The sequence below is a fragment of the Bos javanicus genome, chromosome 29 (assembly GCF_032452875.1).
Source record: "Bos javanicus breed banteng chromosome 29, ARS-OSU_banteng_1.0, whole genome shotgun sequence".
Taxonomy (NCBI): domain Eukaryota; kingdom Metazoa; phylum Chordata; class Mammalia; order Artiodactyla; family Bovidae; genus Bos; species Bos javanicus.
In genome coordinates this window covers 48,965,558-48,982,831 of record NC_083896.1, presented here as the reverse complement: position 1 = coordinate 48,982,831, position 17,274 = coordinate 48,965,558, and the positions used below count along the sequence as shown (strand labels likewise).

Sequence of the window (17,274 nt, the reverse complement as noted above, 5' to 3'; positions counted from 1 at the left end):
AGAAATCTGGGAGAACACAGTGAACTGAAGAGACGGGAGCGCCGGGTTAGCATCCCAGGGAGTCTACCGACCCTGGCATCTCTCTGAACTTCCCAGGGAACAACGTGGAAAACAAACAAACAAACGAGGTTACACGCAGCGGTTCTTGCTGTTCAGCTGTCACGACGCATCCCACTCTGCGACCCACGGGCGCAGCACGTCAGGCTTCTCTGTCCCTCACCACCTCCCAGGGTTGGCTCAGACTCACGTTCACTGAGGCGGCGATGCCATCCGACCATCTCCTCTGCTGCGTGATCCGTTTACGGAACATGCCCGCAACGGGACAACCCCGAGACAGAGGGCAGGCTGGCGGCAGCCGGAAGCTGGGGGAGGGGAGCACCTCTGGAGGGCGGGGACGTTTGGGGGCCGGAAGGCGGCGGCGCTGCACGGGCCAGGAAGGCCCTGGGAGCCTGAACGGTACCTCAGTGTGGCCGCTTTTACGTCATGTGAATTTCACCTCAATAAACTATTTTTTTAAGGGAAAACCCCAGTTGGATATTTCCGAGGAATTCAATAAACCGACTCTTAAATGTATGCAACAAATTTCTGAGAACAACTCACACGACCCTAAAAGAGGAGCACAGAGGGGGAGCTGGCCTCCAGGGAGGGGAGAAGCTCACAGGTGGCGATGGAAGCTTCCAGCCCCGCCACCGCCACGGTGGCAGGAGTGAAGCCAAGGCTTCCACCCGGAGAGTCCAAGCTGGAGGAGCGGCCCACGAGTCTGGGGCAGCAGTGGGCTGGGTGCAGGGCACTGGGCGGACCTGCTCCAGGTGGGGTGGGGGAGCCTGTGCACAGAGCAAGGGCGGCCAGGGGCCAGCAGGCCTCCTGGAAGGATGCAGCTACGTGGCCGCCAGGGAGGCCAGCAAGGAGAATGGGCATCCTGGACGTGGGCCGGCAGGCGACGTCCCTGGGGCACCTCTCGGCCTTGCAGGTGCCAAGCTCTGAGCCCAGCTCCAGGCGGGAAGGAGCACGCCCCGCAGTGGCCGTCTCAGGACCGCTCGCCACACCTGCAGCTGCAGCCTCGCCCCTCCTCGCCTGCACAGCCCGGGGCTTCGCTGCCCACTGCAGGCTCAGGTCAGCCCTGCTGGTCGCCGTGAGTCCAGACCAGCAGAGGGGGAAGCGGACTGCCTTTCTGACGCGGTTAGCTGCCCGTCTGACAACCGCTCAGAGCCGCCCGAGAGGACATGTTTGCAACCCCCCATCCTCAGGCTCTCGGGCGAGCACGAGGGGCAGGCAGGGTGCAGACAGCAAAGCCGGAGCAGACTCCAGAGCCGCCCCAGGAGACGCTGTGCAGTCACCACGGGCCTCTGCGGCCAAGGACAGGACCCCTCCAGTCCTCAGCCTGCGGACGCCCCAGGCCACGGAGCCCCGCCAGGCACACCGCACCTCTGTGCTCACGGGCGATCCGCCGCACCCCTTCCCGGAACTCCGACAGCACCTGCAGGTAGGGCATGACCGTGGACTCCAGCTGCAGAGAGAACGTTTGGGTTGCTGTGACCAGCGCCCTGTTTGTGAAGGTCAGAGCCCGGCACACGCGCCTCAGGGCGGGGCTGCCAACAGATGTGCGAGCCTGTCCAACACGGGGCCACAGGCGTGGGGGCGCCCGCATGGCGGCACAGGCAGGACAGTAAGAGGGTCCCCCCCAGTGGCCTGAGCCTGGGGTTCATAGAAGCCTGGTCTCAGACATCCAGGAGGGAACGCGGTCCTGGGGGCAGGGGCAGCAGGGAGTCCTGGCCCGGGAGGGCTTTACTCACATTGAGGCTGGTTCCAGCTCCTCCGATGGGGAAACCCAGTGAGCTTTCCCCTTCTATGGCCCCGAAGATCTAGGGAAAGAAGCAAGCGTGCAGGACACGTGGCTGAGAGACGGCAGGCAGGGACCGCATCTGCGATGCGTGGGCGGCGGTGCCCCAGGCCCTACCCGGCGCGGGTGGTGGCGGGGCAGTTAGAGACTGAGACCCAGGCTGAGGTGTCCGCCCACCGCTGCAGGACGGGTCCGGTTCCCACAACCCCTCTGGCCCCCAGCCAAGGCCACTGGACCACAGAGCCCCCTGCAGGGACCCCCAGGACTCATCAGCAGGGAGAGAGCATGCTGAACAAGGCATTGGGGACTGCTGGCAAGTACTTCTGCTCGTCAAACCCCAGACAAGAGGGACGAAAGCCGGCGCGGGCCGCTCACCTTCAGCATGTGTGTGAGGTAGTGGGCGATGCTCTCCAGCAGGACGCGGTGGGGCCTCCTCCGGGCGGCCTTGCGGGCCGCCATGTAGAGGTTGCACTGGCCGACCAGAGCCCGCATCTCCTCCAGGACTGTGCGCGTGTCGATGTTGTCACAGAGCGCCTGGTGAACCGCGGCCTTCTTCTTGTAAAAACTGAGCAGGAAGAGGAAGGCGGGGCACCGTCAGCCGGACAGCTCTGCCTGGGGCGGCCCGCAGCGTGATGGTTCTGAGCGCGGTTCCGCACGGACAGCGGGGACGGAGTCACCAGCTGCCCCCTCACCCCCCGTCAGTGGGCACGATGGGGGACCGTGCAGGCCCAGGGAGAAGGTGCAGCCTCACCTCTTGTTCAGCTCCGTTTCCTCGTCCTCCCACTTCTCAAACTGAGCGGCCACCTCCACGGGGGCTCGGAGGAGGTCTTTCACGTTTAAGAAAAACTCCTGAAGTTAGAAAACCCCGTTCAGGAGAATTTCTGAAAAGAGCCTGAGCTGCTCTGGGCACCACCCAGCCCCGCACACAGCAGTGGGCAGGAAGGGGACCAAAAGGTTTCTCTGTGGGACCAGAGTCCCATCTCGGCTTTGGGGTCCCTTGGGGTGGCCGACAGGTGCCCATGTAGGTGAGATGGGGCGCACCGGCAAAGCGGCTCAGCCGCCCCCCAGCTCAGCACCCACATCCCCTTCTGTCCAGGAGGAGCGAGGCCCTCGCGAGGCCGGGGGGCGTGGGGCGGGACCTACGTTGAGGAGCCTCTCGTACTGCAGCGCCGACTCCATGGTGTTGGCCGAGTAGTCCAGCGTGTCCTTCCACGAGTGCATGAGGAAGGCCAGGCGCAGCTGGCGGGCTGCGGGCAGAAGGGCAGCCTGAGGCTCCGCCCCAGCCGGCGGCACCCGCGCGGACAGGGGCGCTGGGGGCTCCTTACCTGAGTGCTTCTTCAGGGCGTCTTTAATGGTGATGAAGTTCTTGAGCGACTTGGACATCTTGCAGCCCGCGATGGTCAGGTGGCCTGTGTGCAGGAAGTACCTGACCCAGCAGTCGTTCTCAAAGTAGGCCTGCACACACGGGCGGGAGGGGCGGGGCGGGGCTCAGGGCACCTCCGCAGGCCCAGGGCCCTCAGAGGGGGGACCCTGTGCTGGGCAGGGCCCTGGCAGGAAGTGAGGACGGGTGGGTCCAGGCCTGCGCTGCGAAGGCCAGGCTGCTCATGTGCGAATCAGACCAAACAATCCGATTCACACTCCCCTGACTCGGAGGCCAGGCTCTGCTGGAGAGCACTCGCCGCGCACCCCCTGCCCACCCACCCGCCCAGACAGCGGCCAAGGCCCCTACCTCTGACTGCGCCAGCTCGTTGTCGTGGTGGGGGAAGCGGAGGTCGAAGCCCCCTCCGTGGATGTCCATCGAGGCTCCCAGGAGGGTGCCCGCCATGGCCGAGCACTCGATGTGCCATCCGGGGCGCCCCTGGGGACCCACACTCAGTGAGGGAGCGCCCCGCCTGGCCTCCGTGGCCGCGACCCCCAGAAACCAAGCTCCGCGGGAGCAGGGGGTCGAGTCCCACACGCGGAAAGACCGCAGGGAACGGCGAACCCCGTGAAGGCCGAGGCCGTGTCGCTGCCGGGCCCCTGCTCCGACACCCCTGGCCCGTGGCTCGCGCCACCAGGACCGTCGTCACAGGTAACATTAGAGGGCGGACACCCCCAACAGCTCAGGTGAGAGATGGTTGGGATGCAGGGCTCCGAGGTGCTCCAGTCCCATCCCACCGGCCACAGGGGGAAGGTGATGACCCCATGGGGGGTGGGCCTTGCAGGGATGCGTTCCCCCCCTGCCCCAGCCACACTCACCTTGCCCCAGGGGCAGGGCCAGGACGGCTCCCCGGGCTTGGAGGCCTTCCAGAGCGCAAAGTCATTGGGGGACCGCTTCTCACTCAGGCGCTCTGCAGAGACGCTCAGGTCGCCTGCGGACGTGGGGAGCGTGGGATCATCTCAGCCCAGGGATGTGTGGGTTATGTGTTTATTGGACCCCCACCCCTGCACCCCACTGCCCCCCACCCCCGCAGCCCCTGCATCAGGATGATGATGGAGCGGACTGCAGGTGTGAGGGGCTGTTCCCGCAGGCCTGCCTTGGGTGCAGATGTGAGGGGCTGTTCCCGCGGGCCTGCCTCAGGGACAGGTGTGAGGGGCTGCTCTCGAGGGCCTGCCTCGGGTGCAGGGGTGAGGGGCTGTTCCCGCGTGCCTGCCTCGGGGACGCCGGCTCGAGTGGGCAGGCTCCTGTACTAACATCGGTGGCCTCTGGGCCGGATTCTGGGAGGTGTGAGCCGGGCCACTCTGCACAGCGCGCTGGGCCTGGAGGCTGCAAGTCGGGACCCCCGCCGGTCCCCCCAGAAGGGAACCCACCCACAGGAGAGCCCCCAGCCCACATGGGCACAGCAGCTGCTGTGAACATAACACCCGCCCTGAGCCCAGCCTGCACGTAGAGCGTGCCCCTGGGGATCGGGGCTGTGCTGGCTGAGGCACTCCGGCCCGAGAGGGTCTTCCAGGTCCCTGGTGGAAAACTCCAGGACAGGAGTGACACGGACTCTCATGTCCAGGCTGCAAACGCAGCCACGGCAGGAGGAGCCTGGGAGGCAGCGTGTCAGCGGCTAAGAAAAGAGCTGGACGGAGGCCCCTCTGGACCAAGGGGTGGCGCCGGGCGCCGGGCGCTAAACACAGAGCCCCTGGGACACTCCACAGGCGGACGCGCCGGGACGAGAACTACGCGACAACTGCGGGCACCCTGCTGTCCTGACGTGCGGGTCTGTGGGGTTTTCATCCATGGAAGGGGAGCCCAGGCGCCCACCGAGCGGGACACGTGCCCCTATGGGCCGCACGCATGTTCTCACCGTGATCACATCACCCCGGCGTCGGCAGTTTCTCAGACGCGTGACCTGACCTGGAGCGCCGACCCTCTCTGCCCACCCTTCCCAGGACAGATAACGCACACTGGGGCTTTACGTTCTTCGTTATAACACACGTGGCCACGAGTGTTTCCAACTTTATAAACTTAACTCTGAAGGCTTCTAACAGGCTCTTCTGTCCCACACGCTCCTCCCCCAGCCTTCACGTGTCCCCAGTGTCCTGGCCTCGTGACACCAGCTCTGTGCTCCAGCCTCCCTCTGCCCCACTCCAGGGTCACTTCTGGTCCCACATGTGCCCTGTGGTCTGACTTGTCTGCCCGACAACCCCACCCCACGCAGCGGCCAAGCCTGACATGCCACTGGATCTTCTCTCCACGTTTCTGTGTCATCTGTTGTGTCTTTAAAACACGTGGCCCACTGGAGAAGGGAATGGCAAACCACTTCAGTATTCTTGCCTTGAGAACCCCAGGAACCATATGAAAAGGCAAAAAGATAGGACACTGAAAGATGACCTCCCCAGCTCGGTAGGTGCCCAATATGTTACTGGAGATCAGTTATTTCTAGAGAAATAACTCTAGAAAAAATGAAGGGATGGAGCCAAAGCAAAAACAACACCCAGTTTTGTATGTGACTGGTGACGGAAGCAAGGTCCGAAGCTGTAAAGAGCAATATTGCATAGGAACCTGGGATGTTAGGGCCATGAATCAAGGCAAATTGGAAGTGGTCAGACAGGAGACGGCAAGAGTGAACACCGACATTTTAGCAATCAGCGAAGTAAATGGACTGAATGGGTGAATTTAACTCAGATGACCATTATATCTACTACTGTGGGCAAGAATCCCTTAGAAGAAATGGAGTAGCCATCATGGTCAACAAAAGAGTCCGAAATGCAGTACTTGGGTGCAGTCTCAAAAACGACAGAATGATCTCTGTTCATTTCCAAGGCAAACCATTCAATATCACAGTAATCCAAGTCTATGCCCCAACCAGTAACGCTGAAGAAGCTGAAGTTGAACGGTTCTGTGAAAACCTACAAGACCTTGTAGAACTAACACCCAAAAAAGATGTCCTTTTCATTATAGGGGACTGGAATGCAAAAGTAGGAAGTCAAGAAACACCTGGGGTAACAGGCAAATTTGGCCTTGGAATACGGAATGAAGCAGGGCAAAGGCTAATAGAGTTTTGCCAAGAAAATGCACTGGTCATAGCAAACACCCTCTTCCAACAACACAAGAGAAGACTCTATACATGGACATCACCAGATGGTCAACACCGAAATCAAACACTGAATCAAATGAAAGACAGCTCTTTATAGGAGTAATTTTGCAGTTATTAAGAGAGGAATCAAAGTTAAAAAAATCTACCATTCAATCATTTTTTTCATTTGTATAAGAATAGTGTCCTTGGTTTCCAGAAGAGGGTATTCTTAATTTAGATACTTGGGTGAAGGTAAAAAAAACAAAAGCAAAAAAAAAAAACAATTAAAAACTTATCCTATAAATATGATTAAAAATGTTCTGGACCCTTGTCATGAGGCTGTGGGATAGCCTATGGGAGAGGCTATAGCGGTGGATGGTGGTGGGTCTCCACCTTCTGTGCAGATCATATTTTCTGCCATTGACGAAGAAAAGGAGGGAGACTGTGCTCTACCTCCCGAGGAGTGAGAGGGCTTACAGGACGCTGCGGCCGGGCGCCCTGGTGAGCCCCCTTCCCCTCTACACAAACCTTTAAAAATTTATCCAACAATTTCTGATTTAAGGCGACTACCCCACCTTCCGCTTGCACCTCCCAGGGCCTAGGAATTCCCCAGTTTACATCCAAAGCCTCCCAGACCACTGCCTAAGGCTGAAAAAGATAAAAAAAAATTTTCTTTTAAACTAAGGAGCTTTTCAAGAATACACAATATACAGAGCCTGCTCCTTGCAGAAAAACCCCTCAGGGGGGCCTCAACCAAGCATAAAAAAAAAAAAGGAGAAAAATAAAAAGAAAAAAGTGAAAAAAAGAAAAAAGGAAAGAAAAATAATCGTAATAGAAAAGGATTCTACAAATAAAAAGTGTTTCTCTTATGACCAAGCAGAACGGTAAGGGGATTTAGCAACAGTATTAACCCCTAACATGCTGGTTGCTCCAATTCCATCGGGAGTGGCTGGCCCCCTGTCTGAGGGCCTTGTAGGACTTGTGCTAGGGTGTAGTTCGCTTTCTTTTCAAGGAATTTCGGTGGTGCATGGGGTAGTAGATTCTGATTATATTGAGAAATTAAAGGTTTTGATCTCACCGCCTACTAAAACTGTGCAAATTAATAAAGGTCAGAGAATAACAGTTTTTGCTTTTACCTTACATCAGACAAGAAAAACCTTGACTTCTCAAGCTAGGGGCCCCAGAGGATTTGGATCTAGTAATCTAGTTTTTGGGTGCAGGAAATTACAGCTCCAAGGCCTTTAAAAGATCTTTTAATTCAAGAAAGTAAAATGTCAGGGCTATTAGACACAGGAACAGACGTCTCTTAACATTTCTGGGAAAGACTGACCCAGCTCCTGGCCAACACATACTACTGAAAATGAGTTGGTGGCATTAGAGAAAGTGGTATGCGGGGTGGGAATGCTGTAGAGAAAAAGGTGAGGGAGAGTTTAAAACCTTGAAGAGTGGTGAGTTCCCCGTTGTTGGAAGTATTCAAGCAAAGATTAGATGGTTGTTTGTCATCTAAAAAGCTATAGACCAGATTTACGTTACAAAACGATAATTGGAGAAGCTTATAAAGATGTTGTGCAACACCTCTTTACTTGCTTCTCATGTTTAGGTCTGCCAAAAGTTTTGAAAACTGATAATGCCCCTTTGAAGCTGTGGAGAGATTGTTTAATAACTTTAAATGATTTCTAAAAATTATTAGGGGACATTAATTGGATACGCCCACATTTAAAACTGACTACTGTAGATTTAAAGCCTTTGTTTGATTGTTTAAAAAGTGATCCTAATTCCAGTTCTAAGAGAAAGTTGACTAATGAGACAGAGTTGGCTCTTGTTTAAGTAGATGAGACTTTAAATGATCAGTTAATTAGGATTAATATTACCAAAAGATGAGATTAAATTATTCTTGCCCCAAAACATACACCTACAGGGTGATTGTGACAAAAAGGCCCATTGGTTCCATCTACCAGTGACCCCAAGAAAAACAGTTTTATCTTATCCCAGCTTGGTGGCACAATTAATTATAAAAGGAGGAAAAAAGAAGTGTGGAACTTTTTAGAAAAGAAGTAGCAAATATAGTAATTCCATTCAATAAGGATCAACTACAAGTCTTTTACAAAATAGTGATGATTGGCAAGTTGCCCTGATAGATTTCAGGGGTCAAATTTTGTTTCATTTGCCCTCAAGCCCCCACAGTAGTTAAAAGTTCAAAAATGTTAGATTGGCAGTTTGAGGATACCTGTGGAACTTTCCAACCCTATGTAGTTCCTACGCTCCCCTTTACCCTATGGGGGAGGGACGTGCTGTCTCAAATAGGAGATACTCAGAGAAGGGTTTTCTCAATTTCTTAGTTATCAACAGGCGGTACAATTAATGATACTTTATATATTATTATAAATACATAATATAAATATATTTGCCTAATTACAGTTTGCCTAATTAGGTATAGGTATAAATAAAACATAATAAAGGTATACCTAATTCTATTTATAGATCTGTACTTAATTTGTATATACATTAATATGTATACTATATATGCATATTATATACATACTGTATAATTAAATGTATATTGCAGTAATATAATGTGTGTGTGGCTGATATTAATTGGTATGGATGGATGTGCTGTGATGATGCATGTTCTATATACTGTATAATTATATTATATATGTGTGACATGTATTATTGCAGTACATTGGTTTGTGTTGGTTGGTATTAGCTGTGTACGTGTTGTATTGCTGTAATATATATTAATTAATGTATTAATTATAAAGATTAACTCAAGTACATTGATTATGTCAATAAGTTTATACTTGTTGCCATATAAAAATACAAATATAAATACATTTTGCATTTAGATATATCTGTATACCAAAATGAGATAAGGAGGTTATACATTTATTATTTAAATTTATACCGAGACCTAAACATTAGACCTAAATTAACATATCTCTAAATTTATGTTGTTCAAATGTAAATTTTAAAAATTTAAAAATTAAATTGACAACTGCTTGACAATTCCTTTGCCATAAAACCCCCATAGGGGTAATTGGGGTAACCAGACAAAAAACTGGTTTTATGGCAAGATGGCCCCCTACAGTGGGTCCATCTTCCCGCTCAAACTAAAAAAGTAGTGGCCTCTTATCCAGGATTGATAGCTATTTTGATATCAAAGGAAAAAAGCGGAGCATTGAATTATTTGGTAAAGAGCCATCAGAAATTGTAATTCCATATAATAAGGAACAACCTGATGCTCTTCTAATGTTTAAAAATTGACAGATTGCTATAAAAAACTATTTTGGTCAAATTTTTGGATCATTTACCTTCATATGTTTTGCTAAATTTTATATCCAGACATCCAGTTATTTTCCCTGTCAGACGTAAACAATCTCCTGTTCCAAACACTCAAATAGTTTTTACTGATGGGTCAACAGACGGTAAAGCCTCCATAGTTACTAAAAATCACCAAAAAGTTTTAAAAACACAAAAAACTTCAGCTCAAAGAGCTGAAATAACAGCAGTCGTAGAGGCTTTGCTATGTTTGCAGATGAGGAATTTAACCTTTATTCTCAGTATATTGTCAGGTTGTTTCCACACATTGAAACTGTGGTTTCGCCTGAAAATAAGACTACCATATTTGATCTGTTAACTAAATTACAGCAACAAATTTGGAAAAGAAATAAAATATTTGTCAGTGGACACATTCGGGCTCATTCCGGACTGCCTGGCCCTTTAAATGCCTTTAATGATTTGGCTGACTTGTTAACCAGAAACACAGTGGCTACTGTGATTGAGGAGGCCAGAGCCTCTCACTTACTCCATCATCAATACGCTACCGCTTTAAGATATCAATTCCAAATTCCCAGAGAGACTGCTCGAGAGATTGTGCATTCTTACTTACACTGCCCCACTGTTTATAATAGTCTACCTGTGGGAGTTAATCCTCGCGGTCTCAAACCTAACGTACTCTGGCAAATGGATGTAACTCATGTCTCTTCATTTGGAAAACTGTCCTTTGTTCATGTAACTGTAGATACCTTTTCTCATGTTATTATTGCAACTGCTCGTACAGGGGAAGCAATTAAAGATGTAATACAGCATCTCTTTACTTGTTTTTCATATTTGAGCCTACCAAAAGCTTCGAAAACTGACAATGCTCCTGCTTTTACTTCTAAGTCTTTTCAGGAATTTTGTATAAAGTTTCAAATTAAACATAATACAGGCATCCCTTATAATCTCCAGGGACAAGCCATTGTGAAAAGAGCACATCAAACATTAAAAATCCAAATTCAAAAAATTAAAGAAGGGGAGTTTAAGTATAGTTTTCCCCATCAAATCTTGCAACACGCTCTTTTCGTAATAAATATTTTAAATACTGATTCAGCCAGAACTACGGCAATGCTTCGCCATTTGTGTCCCGAGCAATTGAATGCAAAACCATTAGTTAAATGGAAGGACCTCCTCTCCGGACAATGGAAGGGTCTTGACCCATTATTAACTAGCGGTCGAGGATGTGCTTGTATTTTTCCACAGGATGCAGATTCTCCAATTTAGATCCGGGACAGGCTGATTCACCATGTTGCAGTCCCCCAGACATCCGCTTCCCTCATTGCTTCGATCACAAAAGAGGAGCCCGCCGGAAGGGGAGGCAAGATAAACATCGAGATCCCGGCGAGACTGACGAGGCTGCTGCAGCGCGAACTCCAACCAGAAAATAATTCTACTTATTCTGTTTTGGCTTGTCTACCCTCTCCTTCTGTTTTTCTCTTTACCAACGATTCTGGAAAACTTAATGTACATGTGACTTTCACTGGTGGACCCAATGTAGTGACTTGTGAACAATGCATGCTCTTGTCTTGTTTAAACCCTCAGTATAATGTTTGCTCCTTTGTAGTGTAACAACATCCACCTTATCTTATGATGTAACCACTTATTGATATGTTAATTTTGGTCTTGCTGTATTACAACAACTACAGGATTTAATGCGATCGTGATGGTTTGTGGGCTTGCTTATCCTGGGAATAGCAGCTTTAATAACCACAATTGCTTCTGTTACTGTGACAGCAATATCACTGACTCAACAAGTGCATACTGCCCAATATGTTGATACCATGTCTAAAAATGTTTCTCTAACTCTAGCAACACAGGAAGCTATAGATAGGAAATTAGAGATGAGAGTAGATGCCTTATAAGAGGCAATAATGCATACTGGGACTGATTACAGGCTTTAAAAGTGAAAATGGCTCTGTCTTGCCACGCTGATTACCGGTGGATATGTGTGACATCTTTAAAGGTAAACGAGACAGATTATGAATGGGAAAAAATCAAAAATCATATCTCAGGTGTTTGGAACAGCTCTGACATTGGCCTGGACTGAGGGAAACTTCATAATCAAATACAGACCCTGGAACACTCTCGACTGGATTTTATGGCTGCTGGAACAGCTAATGACTTTTTTCACACCTTCTCTAACTTTATTTCTGGAAAAAACATTCTGTCTAATCTTCTCATGAGCATTCTTCCTTGTATTGTCAGGATTCTTTGGCAGAACATTCAGAAGCTCACAACTGAGCTGCATCTGGCTGTTTTAAGAAATAAAAAAGGGGGAGATGCCGGGAGCAGGAGCTCCACCCCTGGCAAAGGTCATGAGGAAGGAGGCTCGGCATACACAAAGGCAGGATCAAGCCTCAGGAGTCCCCCTGGAAATTCTCGAGCATCTGCGCCCAAAACCAGAGTCTGCCTACTTTCTGCTTTGTGCTCTCACCTACACCTCTGACTTTACGGGGGGCTGTCCCCCACTACCTCTCTCTGAAAAAAGAGTTAACTTACAGCTCCAGTTAATAATTCCTGGGTGTGACAGTGTTTCAACCTACAAACTCCTTTGGAAGTCCTCTAGCCTGCCTGAATAGGTTTTTCCCACCACATGTGATTGTTCAGAGCCTCCCAACTGTGAGAGGCATGAGATGTTCTAAGCTGTCTGAATACAGATTCCTTTGAGCAGTTAAAAGATTGATTAGAAATTGTATTGGTGAAGGGTTTTTCACTTGTTGGGCCAATGTTTGCTGCTAAGTCTCCATGTCCCTTACCTGCTGTGTCCCTGGCAGTGTATCTATTAATATAATTGGTGTAAGTAGTAGCTTTAATGTTTGTAACCTGGGACCCTTGAGTTAATTCTTTTTCTTGTCATAGCCCACCACACCTTTGCCCTATAAGAATGCAACTTTATCTAATGCTTTTGGAGGGTGGCGCCTGACTTTAGAATAATTACCTTAGAAAAAAATAAGTTTCTTAAAATGTTAACAGGCCTCCGGGCCAGAAGATGATGCAAATCACCTAAACTTTTGCATATGATAAGTTTGCAGGAAGAAAGCCTGGCTTACTGCATGACTCGACCCCTTCCCCCATTATCCTCTATGCATAACTTAAGGTATAAAAACTACTTTGGAAAATAAAGTGCGGGCCTTGTTCACCGAAACTTGGTCTCCCCATGTCGTTCTTTCTCTCACCTTCTGGCTGAATTATTCAGCCTCTTTTCTCCACTGAATTTCCTCACTGAGCTATCCTTATTCTATTACTCTTTATATCCTTAATTAACATTTAATTAAGCAGTTGTTTCCTGATCCTCGCCGACACCGTCCCCGCTTCGAATTCCCTGGATCCACCGGGGCTGGACCCCGGCAGAGAAGCTCTATATAGTCAGCAAAAACAAAACTGGGAGCTGACTGTGGCTCGGATCGTGAACTCCTTATTGCCAAATTTAGACTTAAATTGAAGAAAGTAGAGAATCCCACTAGACCATTCAGGTATGACCTAAATCAAATCCTTTATGATCATACAATGGAAGAGACAAATAGATTTAAGGGACCAGATCTGATACATAGACTGCCTGATGAACTATGGACGGAGGTTCATGATATTGTACAGGAGACAGGGATCAAGACCATCCCCAAGAAAAAGAAATGCAAAAAAGCAAAATGGCTGTCTGAGGAGGCCTTACAAATAGCTTAGAAGAGAAGAGAAGTGAAGAGCAAAGGAGAAAAGGAAAGATATACCCATTTGAATGCAAAGTTCGAAAGAATAGCAAGAAGAGATAAGAAAGCCTTCCTCAGTGATCAATGCAAAGAAATCAAGGAAAACAATAGAATGGGAACAACTAGAGATCTCTTCAAGAAAATCTGAGATACCAAGGGAACTTTTCATGCAAAGATGGGCTCAATAAAGGACAGAAATGGTATGGACCTAACAGAAGCAGAAGATTTTAAGAAGTGGTAGCAAGAATACATAGAAGAACTGTACAAAAAAGATCTTCAAGACCCAGATAATAACGATGGTGTGATCACTCACCTAGAGCCAGACATCCTGGAATGTGAAGTCAAGTGGGCCTTAGGAAGCATCACTACAAACAAAGCTAGTGGAGGTGATGGAATTCCAGTTGAGCTCTTTCAAATCCTGAAATATGATGCTGTGAAAGTGCTGCACTCAATACGCCAACAAATTTGGAAAACTCAGCAGTGGCCACAGGACTGGAAAAGGTCAGTTTTCATTCCAGTCCCAAAGAAAGGCAATGCCAAAGAATGCTCAAACTACCGCACAATTGCACTCATCTCACACGCTAGTAAAGTAATGCTCAAAATTCTCCAAGCCAGGCTTCAGCAATACGTGAACCATGAACTTTCAGATGTTCAAGCTGGTTTTAGAAAAGGCAGAGGAACCAGAGATCAGATTGCCAACATCTGCTGGATCATCGAAAAAGCACGAGTTCCAGAAATACATCTATTTCTGCTTTATTGACTATGCCAAAGCCTTTGACTGTGTGGATCACAATAAACTGTGGAAAATTCTGAAAGAGATGGGAATACCAGACCACCTGACCTGCCTCTTGAGAAACCTGTATGCAGGTCAGGAAGCAACAGTTAGAGAAGGACATGGAACAACAGACTGGTTCCAAATCGCAAAAGGAGTACTTCAAGGCTGTATACTGTCACCCTGCTTATTTAACTTCTATGCAGAGTACATCATGAGAAACGCTGGGCTAGAAGAAGCACAAGCTGGAATCAAGATTGCTGAGAGAAATATCAATAACCTCAGATATGCAGATGACACCACCCTTATGGCAGAAAATGAAGAACTACAAAGCCTCTTGATGAAAGTGAAAGAGGAGAGTGAAAAAGTTGGCTTAAAACTCAACATTCAGAAAACTAAGATCCTGGCATCCGGTCCCATCACTTTATGGCAAATAGATGGGGAAACAGTGTCAGACTTTATTTTTGGGGCTCCAAAATCACTGCAGATGGTGATTGCAGCCATGAAATTAAAAGACACTTACTCCTTGGAAGGGAAGTTATGACCAACATAGATAGCATATTAAAAAGCAGAGACATTACTTTATCAACAAAGGTCCATCTAGACAAGGCTATGGTTTTTCCAGTGGTCATGTATGGATGCGAGAGTTGGACTATGAAGAAAGCTGAGAGCCAAAGAATTGATGCTTTTGAACTGTGGTGTTGGAGAAGACTCTTGAGCTGTCCATCCTAAAGAAGATCAGTCCTGAGTGTTCATTGGAAGGACTGATTTTGAGGCTGAAACTCCAGTACTTTGGCCACCTGATGCAAAGAGCTGACTCATTGGAAAAGACCCTGATGCTGGGAAAGATTGAAGACAGGAGGAGAAGGTTACGACAGAGGATGAGATGGTTGGATGGCATCACCGACTCAAAGGACATGAGTTTGGGTAGATGCTGGGGGTTGGTGATGGACAGGGAGGCCTGGTGTGCCGCGGTCAATGGGGTCGCAAAGAGTTAGACATGACTGAGCGACTGAAGTGAATCTCTTTACAACAGAGCCCATAAGGAGAAGTCACTGGACCCAAACGTATGACACTGTAAGTCGCACGTTGAGGAAGCTGTAACCTGCATAACGAAGCCGCCCTCGTATCGGGACAAAGACTCCCAAGTCTGTGGAGACTCAGTCAGCAAGCAGGGACCCCTGTTCAGTCCTGGACGGTGCTTCCTCCAACTACGACCCAGAGACTCATACGTCTGCCTGGCTGCAAGTGCAGACAGACAGAAGCAAACACCCACTAACAACCTTTATCTTCTACAATATGTCATAAATCCTTACAGCCACACATCCATTCAGCATCACGTTTCAAAAATTTTGACTAGGGTCCGCTATGTACTTAGGCTCCATGTAGCTAATGGTGAAGTTTAAATGTAAAGACAATAAAATGTGAAAACTATATCCATGGTTAAAAAAAAAAAAGGCAAGATAAACATTTTTACAGCCCCAGTGCCTTCCAGAAACGCTGGCAGCAACAAGCGCATCTGGTGGTGTGAGAGGGTGAGAGTGGAGAAAACACTTATGAATGAAAGACAGACAGAGCCCAGCGTGGTCCAGGAAAAGTCTCGTGTCTGTTTAACACGTCTGGGTTAAGTGGGGCGGGGGGGGGTTGTCTTTACACGCGGGTCACCGTCACGGTGGCAGCAACACGGCCGTCCAAGCGGCTGCCCGGCCTTCTCCAGTGTGCCGTCCTGTTGCCAAGCTCTGCCCAAGGGCTCTCGTGTAGGCAGTGTGAGTGATCACGGTGGACGACGGGCTACGGTTTAGTACTAACTGCAATCCCTGGTGTAAACGACAGTCTCATACACGTTGCAACTGAGCTATGCTTGAAGCATACTATGACACGGAACGCAAACAAACTCTACACGGATTAAACACAGGTGCTCAGACCCCCAGAGCTGAGCCTTCAAGATCAGAACAGGCTCTGACTGTGGCCCAAGTCCCCCACCTTGGTTTCCCTGCAGCGACCATACAGATAATGACTGCTCGCTCCTGTCCCGGGACAGGGGCTGCCCTGCCCGACTCGGCGTCCGCCCCAGGCGCCTTCTGGGGTCTGTAAGTGAACAGCCTGTGTCTCCCGCCCCTCTGGGTGCCCTGCCTGCCTTCCATCAAAGCGCTCTGGGGCTTTCCCTCCCCAGGCTCCCTGCTGCCCCGTGAGGGTGCCGGGCGCTCACTCAGCAGGGCGCCGTCTGTGTCCTCTCCACACCCCCGGGCAGGAGTCCAGCCCGGCCCAACCCGACCCTTGAGAGAACAGTCGGCCCCACCCCAGGCGCCGAGGCCTGTCTGCTCTGCGGGGCCGCACGGCGGCTGCTCACTGCTCTGTCCCCTAGGCAACAACGCAGTTCAGGAGTTCCGTGTAGAGAGCTCCTAAAATCCCTCAAGTTTTAAGCCAGGGTCCCCGTGAGCCTAGGCCCCCACGCCGTGCGGGGTGAGGCCACGGCTCCCCGGGCTGTGACCCCAGCCGGTCCACTTACCTTCCCCCTCGTGCAGGGCTTTCTGGTCCCCGACGGCCTCGGGCACCAGCTTTCCGTAGCTGTGCCCCTCAGTGTTGGCAAACTTGACTGTGTCGAAGTACACAGACCCGTTTGAAGCGTACCTGGAACACAAAGCCGTTGGGGAAGGTGTGACGAGCTGCCCGACTGGCCGGCCTGGGGACCCAGAGGCCATAGGGGTCTGCTCCGCACCCTGTGCAGCAGGCCGGCCAGCAGGCTGTTCCAACGTGGCCACCGAGTGGGCCAAACGGGGCTGTGATGAGCGTGGCTGGGACGGGGGCCCCCGACTCCCCAACGGCCCGGCCCATGCCCTGCCCCCTGCCCGGGTGACTCTGCCCTGCATGCTGCCCTCGCCTCTGCCTGCCAGCCCTGACCCCCAGCACCTCGCTGTCTGACTGCATTTGGAAAAAGGGCTTTTACAGAGGAGCTCGAGTTAAAACGAGGCCTCCAGGGTGGGCCCTGACACAGCAAGACTGGTGTCCTTTTAAGAAGAGGAGCTGGGGGCTCAGGGAGGGACAAGGGGTGTGTGCCCTCACAAGACCGCTGCAGCCGCACGGTGGCCCTTCCATTGCTCACGTGCCGTGCAGCTCTGAGACGGGAGCCCAGGGCCGCCACCACCCTGGCGGCTC

General features: G+C 50.3%; 1 protein-coding gene across 2 annotated transcripts in view; it reads right to left on the bottom strand.

Moving 5' to 3' along the window:
- CARS1 (cysteinyl-tRNA synthetase 1) overlaps positions 1-17,274 on the bottom strand; it is a 52,108-nt gene that overhangs the window by 7,568 nt on the left and 27,266 nt on the right. For both annotated transcript variants that reach the window (XM_061407344.1, XM_061407345.1), the window contains exons 10-18: positions 16,628-16,749; positions 4,079-4,191; positions 3,570-3,698; positions 3,166-3,295; positions 2,984-3,087; positions 2,592-2,689; positions 2,216-2,405; positions 1,794-1,862; positions 1,426-1,507 (exon numbers count right to left, since the gene is read on the bottom strand). In XM_061407344.1, the coding sequence (XP_061263328.1) occupies positions 1,426-1,507; positions 1,794-1,862; positions 2,216-2,405; positions 2,592-2,689; positions 2,984-3,087; positions 3,166-3,295; positions 3,570-3,698; positions 4,079-4,191; positions 16,628-16,749 (1,037 nt within the window). The remainder of the gene's footprint in view (positions 1-1,425; positions 1,508-1,793; positions 1,863-2,215; positions 2,406-2,591; positions 2,690-2,983; positions 3,088-3,165; positions 3,296-3,569; positions 3,699-4,078; positions 4,192-16,627; positions 16,750-17,274) is intronic.